The 7,051-nt window shown below is 37.3% G+C and overlaps 2 protein-coding genes across 3 annotated transcripts in view; both read left to right on the top strand.

Annotated features, from left to right (window-relative positions):
• Window positions 1–2,936, top strand: part of LOC111322636 (uncharacterized) — an 8,439-nt gene extending 5,503 nt beyond the window's left edge. The window contains exon 2 of the mRNA XM_022925760.2: window positions 1,104–2,936. Coding sequence (XP_022781495.1) covers window positions 1,560–2,696 — 1,137 coding nt within the window. The 5' untranslated portion in view covers window positions 1,104–1,559 and the 3' untranslated portion in view covers window positions 2,697–2,936. The remainder of the gene's footprint in view (window positions 1–1,103) is intronic.
• A 1,161-nt stretch (window positions 2,937–4,097) lies between these two features.
• Window positions 4,098–7,043, top strand: LOC111322690 (GPI-N-acetylgalactosamine transferase PGAP4-like). Of its 2 annotated transcripts, none has more exons than XM_022925834.2 (2): window positions 4,098–4,304; window positions 4,817–7,043. In XM_022925834.2, the coding sequence occupies exon 2, from the start codon at window positions 4,842–4,844 to the stop codon at window positions 6,093–6,095; it is 1,254 nt and encodes a 417-aa protein (XP_022781569.2). In that variant the 5' UTR covers window positions 4,098–4,304; window positions 4,817–4,841; the 3' UTR covers window positions 6,096–7,043. The 2 variants fall into 2 exon arrangements, with proteins under 2 accessions (XP_022781569.2, XP_022781568.2); XM_022925833.2 differs by having other exon boundaries at window positions 4,754–7,043.
• Window positions 7,044–7,051: the final 8 nt, after the last annotated feature.

Genomic DNA, 7,051 nt, shown 5'->3' with positions numbered 1-7,051 from the left:
TTACACCTTTTGCTGTTCATTACGAGAAAATATGCATTCATTTACGTTAAAGGCGAAAAATTGTGTGAAAGTACAATCATTAGGTGTAAACAAGATTCAATAACGATTTTTGCATTATAATCAGCATTCGAGACTGAATTATTGGCATTCTTATGCGTCATTCGTCAAACAAAAGAGAAAAAGATACTTTCATTTGCGCTAACATTCAAGTCATTTACACCATCTTGAAAGTCACTAGAGACAATACACAAACAATATAGTGCATGAACCATTCATTAACATTTTTATCACACTGTTTGCAATTCATTAGCAAATGAATCGTATGAATGAGACAATTATTAATGCACTTGTACAAACAGTGTTTTTTAAATTCAATATGCAAGTAGCGATTTTCAACTGAACACCGATTTTGCCTGAATTTACATTCAGTAGAGTTCGTCCGGTTAAGTCACTTCGAAAAAACCGAATACTACTCTAACACAGAGAGAGAATCGTGAGAGGATTTGAGGACGAGGAGGAAGATTATCTTGTGGTCACGGACTCGCTCGGAGTGAACCGATCAACGGCAAGAGGCGTGTGGCGCGCTACATCAGAGAGGGCAGGCTCCAGGAGAGATCACGAGCAGGTAGAAACAAGGTGCGCGTGGATGATAAGATGAGAGATTGCCCACAGGAAATCACCAACGAATACTGTTTACTCATACTTGCTCGGATAAACTACCACTCAAACCCGAGATCCATGACTGCACCGTGGCAAGGACATTAGGCGTCTTCCGAGTGAAACTTGCAAGCCGAATTTCATCGTATCGCACGTCGTGCAGCTTTTTCGCCGTTAGGCAGTAACTCGGCAGCATCACAACAAATTTTTAACCGTTTCGTTTCGTTCGATCTATGCCGGCCGCTGTCACCAATTGTTGAGATTAAGTATTTTTTAAGTCGTGTTAAAAATTGTCCTGGAGTTTTCCTCGCTGAGAGTTAGTCGCCCATGGCAGTTACAACTATAATCTGTTAAGTTGTCTTTAATTCCAGAATAATTCTTTTTATTGTGGAGAATTCTTTGTATTTAGTGCTATTAATTCTATGTTCTTTTATTTTGTGATTCAGGAAGTTGCAAAACGTCTGACCAAAGGTCACCTCAGAGCACCTTAATAGACATGCGCGTCGTTAGTTGGTGTCATTTTAGCGGGAAGAAGCCTGCATCCAGCTGATGACAGCTTGAAACGATCTGAGCTACATTTGAAGGTTCTGCTAAATTTGGATGCCGGAAAAAAAATAAGAGTGTTATAACCCTTTTGGTTTGTTAGATCCTGAGTTAAAAGAGTCTATCTGTACTCTGACTGTCCACGTTTGAAACACATAACTGGCGAGTAATGTGATACAGGATATACAGACAGCTGAATCGTTCAAAAAAAACTTCATAATGTTAGCGGTGAACCAACATCTCTCTCGCCGTTTTTAAAAGCCGTTTTAGTTTGATCAACGAACCTTTCCGAGGAATGGATCACTGAGTAATTCCATCGGATCTACACTACGTTATTGACAAGCTTTGAACTGCAAATAATGAAGCTTCAATTAACGTATTGTCCAGTTCAGGAGGTTGGCTTTCTACAAATACTTTGCAGTCGAAAGTATTTTAGGGCCATATGGTTGTGTTCTCTAACTGCCTTTATCATGATGATCACTTATCACCTAAGTGAATTCAGAGGAAAGAATTTCGTCGGAGGCAAGTTTAATCATGCGGTATCGCTACTCATAAAGAATTCTTCGTCAAGAAATACAAGCCTAATCGGTAATCCAAGTCTCGATATAAAACTAAGATCGACTATTGTACAAAATACTACAAAAGATGGAACACGTTATGATTGTCACCGTTGGTGTCACAAAACAAACACAGTCGGTTCAAAATATTTTCTCAGCGGAGTCTTGCTTGTACGAATTTACTCCAGTGACTTGGCAAAACTTAGCACAAGAGAACTTCTGCAGTGGCTTTATTACCTAAAATACGCTGGTTTTGAACATGTTTACGTGTACGATGCCTATGTTTATAAGAATGAATCACAAAAGAACGCGCTAGAATTCCTCGTAAAGGAAGGCTTCGTCACATATGTAGATTGGAGTCACAAAGCGTTTCCCTACTCAATAACTGGGACTCAAGAAAGCGCCTATCAACATTGCGTAAAAACGTGGGGCAAGAAATCAAATTGGCAAGCAAGCATCGATATAGACGAGTACCCTTTCTGTCCGGAAGACACCAAACCCAATTTCATACAACGTTTCATAGCTAATTTCTCCAGAGAACAACCCAGTGTTTCTCAGATAACGATGAGAAATTTCTTGTTTCTTGGTAAACCATTTAGCGATAAGGAACGCCCGTTACTTATCGACCGCCTCAAGCGGAGAACACACGCACCGGCTAACGATTTGGTTAAACCTATCTACAAGACTTCGCATATAAAACGTTCTCACGTCCATCACCACGACTTAGCGCATGGCTTTTCAGAGGACGCAGATGAAAGTAAGATAAGACTTAACCATTACTGGGGTGCTAGACTTCAAAATTGGGGAGATGACACGCCAGAAATTTTGTCAAAAACCATGGAAGATAACACGGTAGATGAAATTGTAAGAGAACTGCAAAGATGTGATCATGTTTGCCTACCGGACGAATCCTTAATTCATACAGTTCGCTGGAATTGAGCTATTCTCGATCTGTATAAAAATTGCGCTTCTGTAACGCGTCTTTTAACTGATTTGTTATGTTTTTGCTTGTTTAAAATTTTCTCGACCACTTTGTATTTATTTTCTTTTAGTTTTAGACTATGATGATAACGATTACAAGACAACGTACGAAATAGAAAAATCAACTAGGTTTGAGTCAAAGGAAAATTGAACCACAACATATCACATTTAATCGATGCTATTAAAATTTAAAATGTCGTTCATTGTCCTCATTGTGTACATTCTGTTGTTTTTAGCCGGACAACATTCAGGCAGGGAAAAAATGCTTTCACCTGTGTTAAGAGATAGAGCTACATAGATAAGAGCTTTATGAAATAATTATTTGATGAATCGGTGTTTCATTAATATAGAAGCTCTGTGTGTCGCCATCTAAAAGATAACAATGAAAAAGGAATGAAACAAAGACGTCATTTTACTAATTGATAATAACTTGAGAGTTTCTCCACAGCTTCAACGAGTTGGATTCTTTTGTTTGTTTTGAATTGATTCAAAATCTCTCTAAAGAAACAGCTGTTATCATCATGTTTGTAAAAGTTGAATAAATAAGAAGCAAAATATGGAAAGTGTTTATTTGATGAAAAATTCAGCTGATAAGATAAAATACCGTTTAGTTTTCAATAGTAGCCTTTTCTGTCGTTAATTTTAATAGGCAGTGAAATAAACCGTCCGCTCTTATGTATTTTCTTCTCGTATGGTTGGTCTGCAGGTGCGCAAGATAAAAAAAATATGTATATCTGTTTTGTTTTGCTCCTGGAGCAGGTAAGATGGGCATATAGCTTGCACTGCTAGCTCAGTCTTGATTGGGTGATGGAACAAACAAAGAAATTAAAAGACGAAACAAATCACAACAAAATAAATAAAGAAAAGGAAAGAATTGTAAAAATATAGAAAAAAGAAACAGACAAAAATTATGTCAGCGTATTTGGGCTATCTACGTAAATAGTCTTTAACTATAGGAAACGTCACTTGATTTTTTTTCAGAGGTTCTTACAGCAATAGAATTGCAAACCCAGAAGCAATGTGCCTTGAAGGACAGCCAGAATATATCACGTACCAAAAATAGTTTCTTAGAATTATATTCATTTTGTAACTCATTGATGTGAATTCTTGGCTATGTCAAAAATCCCTAAATGATCAATGATAGTTCGTTTAAGATTGCTGGGACTAACTTTGTTTTCGTCCTTCCTACGGGATTTTTATAAATAAACGCCAACGGACTAATTGACACCCTTTGAAATTTCAGAGAGGAACTTATGCAAATGTCGCATTTTTCCTACCTTCTTGGGCTGGTTGGATCTTATCAGTTAATAGCTCGTGCCCAGTCTGCTCGCAGTTACACGTTTAAGTGTAACTGCGAGCAGACTGGGCACTTAAAAGTGTTCGAAAGTGACTGCGGTGAGAGAAAATGAAAATTGAAAGGATTTTTCTGGACGGCTCCTCTTGAACATATCGTTGATTTTAGCAAGCATATTTCAAGTTCAATCACGCAATTTCGATTCAGGCGATGGCCCCAAGGAACAGCGAAAATATGTGAACGAAGTCCTAGTTGGAGGACAACATTACGGAGTGAGTGGTATTACTTTCCGATGAGCTCATTTTTTTTCCCTTCCAGCTGGGTTACGATTTCTAAAGTATCACACAGGTCAAAATAGGCCTAAAATATTTCGGTTGGGGAGAACTGATTTCGATTCAAGCGTGAGATTAAATACGTCTTGTGATCAAATTAACCTTGTTCGTTGCACAGCACAGTTGAGTGGGTAACAATTCACCTTATTATATTACGATAAGTGTGTGCTTTGGCGTTTCAAAAGTCCTTATTTTTAATCTGTGTTTTTGTTTTCATGGCTGTGGAAGGAAGGGAGTCCTTATAGGCCATAGTTCGTGCCTTGAACACCTTAAAAAACGCCCCACACAATGCGTGTTCGGTGTGAATGTTTTGCACTATCAATTATTCATAAAAAAAATTAATATGAAATTGTCAATAAAACAAAGGTTTTTTCTGGTAATTATTTCAGGGAAACACTGATGTCTGACCCATGAGTAGCTTGTAACCCTACAAGTTCTTGTTCATATTCCAGGGTGAAAAGATTCCAAAGCCGTGCAATGTCAAGCCTGGGTCTGTCTTTGTTCAGATGTTGTTTCAACAAGCTTAACGGGATCAGTCTATTAATATATGGCATATCTCTACTCGGTCTTTTCCCTTTTCTTTTTAAAAACTACAGGTATTCTTTTTACTATCGGAACTTTTTCCATAACAAAACAACTGAAATGGCATACCATATTAAACAAAATGAAATTCGAAGTGTTGTCGCATCACAGTTTTGGAATACACTTCAAAATGATCCATTCAACTTTACCAAGACAGTTAAAGATGTGGATGTTGATGTCATGATCATCACAACATCTCGGCACATTTCCCTTCCAGATGGGAATAATCCAAGGTTCTTAACTCAAGTTTTGTGGCAGTTTTTTCAAATTCTAAACAGTCCTGAAACAAGTGAATTACCATGGAAAGTTGGTTTGTCAATATGCAATGTGGATCCAAAGCCTTATGAAGAAGCAAAGAACTTCTCTTCTTTGGTGCACTATATTCAGCGTTACTCAGTAGAGACAGATTTGCCAGCTGTTCATATCAAAGAGAAAGAAAAGCAAGACTATGCATTTTGTCTGGAAGAGAGCCTAAAATCCAGGCCGAGGTATTCTCTCTTGGTTGAAGATGATGCCTTTCCTCATCCACAGCTATTTCAGGCTTTATATTACCATATAGTGGAGAAAAAACGCGTGATGGGCTCTCGATTACAAACCAACAATGTGTTATTTTATAAACTGTATCATCCCGAAAGACTTCAAGGATTTTGGAGTCTGGAACCAGAACGCTTCCCTGAACTTTTCAGTTTTGGTTGCCTATGTGGAACTTGTGTAACTTGTTTGATAAACTATTTACTGTATTCCAGAGAAAATAGAACTACTGGACTTCACAATTTTTTTAATACCTGGGTATGGGTGGTATTTTACTTCACACTTGCAGCATTTCTTATTGGTAGGCCACATCTAATGCAATTAAGGTATCTGTCAAAATATTTCTTCACTGTTGGCCCCACACCATCATGCTGCACTCCTGGAATGCTCTTTGTTGCTGAGAAAGCAACTCATTGGGTGAATTATATGAAAAGTCATACATGTGGTGTGAATTATGGGAAGGACACCATGTTAGATGACTATAGGAAAAAGTTCAAGGTGCAAGGATTAATTGTGCAACCCAATTTATTCACACACATTGGGTTTTATTCATCTCTCAGTGAGAAATTATTGGGTCCTTCACTTATGTATTATCCACCATGGTTCCCACTCTATTGATACTTAATAATTACTACTGTTAGTATTTATTTAATAAATCTAGTAATATATAGCTGATGAGGGAGTTTATAATCAAGATTGCAGTAAGCTGAACCTTTAACAAATAGCATATCCTTACAAGAATGCCAATCTTTCAAATCCTTGATTTCATAAAACTTGTATTGTATTTACGAATTTTTATACTAACTTAACTTCTGTTAATTTGAAACAAAAACTGACTTCACTTTCTCTTTTTCTCAAACAGTGTTCACTCACCTCCCCCCACGTTTAACAAATGGTAAACACCACAGCGTACACTATTGAGTTATGGATACACGCGGGAGGTTGCTAAGCACGAAAGAAGCGTAAGAGTCGCTCAAGGCGATAGCGACTCTAGCTTCTTGAGTGCTTAGCAAAACCTCCCAAGTGCATCCATAACTCAATAGTGTACGCTGTGGTGTTTACCATTTGTTTTATAACATAACATTGATACATTGTAGCTAAAGAGTTCCCTTTTTTTTAACAAATCTTACGTGAACAGAGAAAACAAACGCGCGCGGAAAAATAGTCTTTGCATTTGCTCACGTCAGCAGCGTACACCCATGGGCACATGGGGGACGCTAAATTGACCAATCAGAGCGCGCACTTTACTTTGGTTATGTTATAAAACTGATTTTTTTAATCTTCCCATACTCCAAAGCAAATTCGTCATCTCCTGAGTTGAGAAATATTGCCATTCCACTGTGACTTAATCAAGTTACTTATGATCACCATGTATTTTGAAAGAGGTTTTAAGTTTCTTCAAATGAATAAAAACCATTTAAATGGCAAAGACAATTAAAAAATTACAATTTTCCAGAAAATTTGATATTTGTCATAAATTTAAGTTTAGAGAGGGCTAAAATTTAAAGAGATTGCAAGTAATATTATACTTTAAATATGTCCAGAAATAAATTACATTTTCATTAACACTGGTA

This window comes from Stylophora pistillata, chromosome 13 (assembly GCF_964205215.1).
Source record: "Stylophora pistillata chromosome 13, jaStyPist1.2, whole genome shotgun sequence".
Lineage (NCBI taxonomy): Eukaryota > Metazoa > Cnidaria > Anthozoa > Scleractinia > Pocilloporidae > Stylophora > Stylophora pistillata.
The sequence above is the reverse complement of the archived record's forward strand: the minus strand, read 5'-3'. Positions and strand labels throughout refer to the sequence as shown.

Coding starts and splice junctions, on each gene's coding strand:
- LOC111322690 (XM_022925834.2), top strand. CDS start 4,842: ATGTCAAGCCTGGGTCTGTCTTTGTTCAGATGTTGTTTCAACAAGCTT.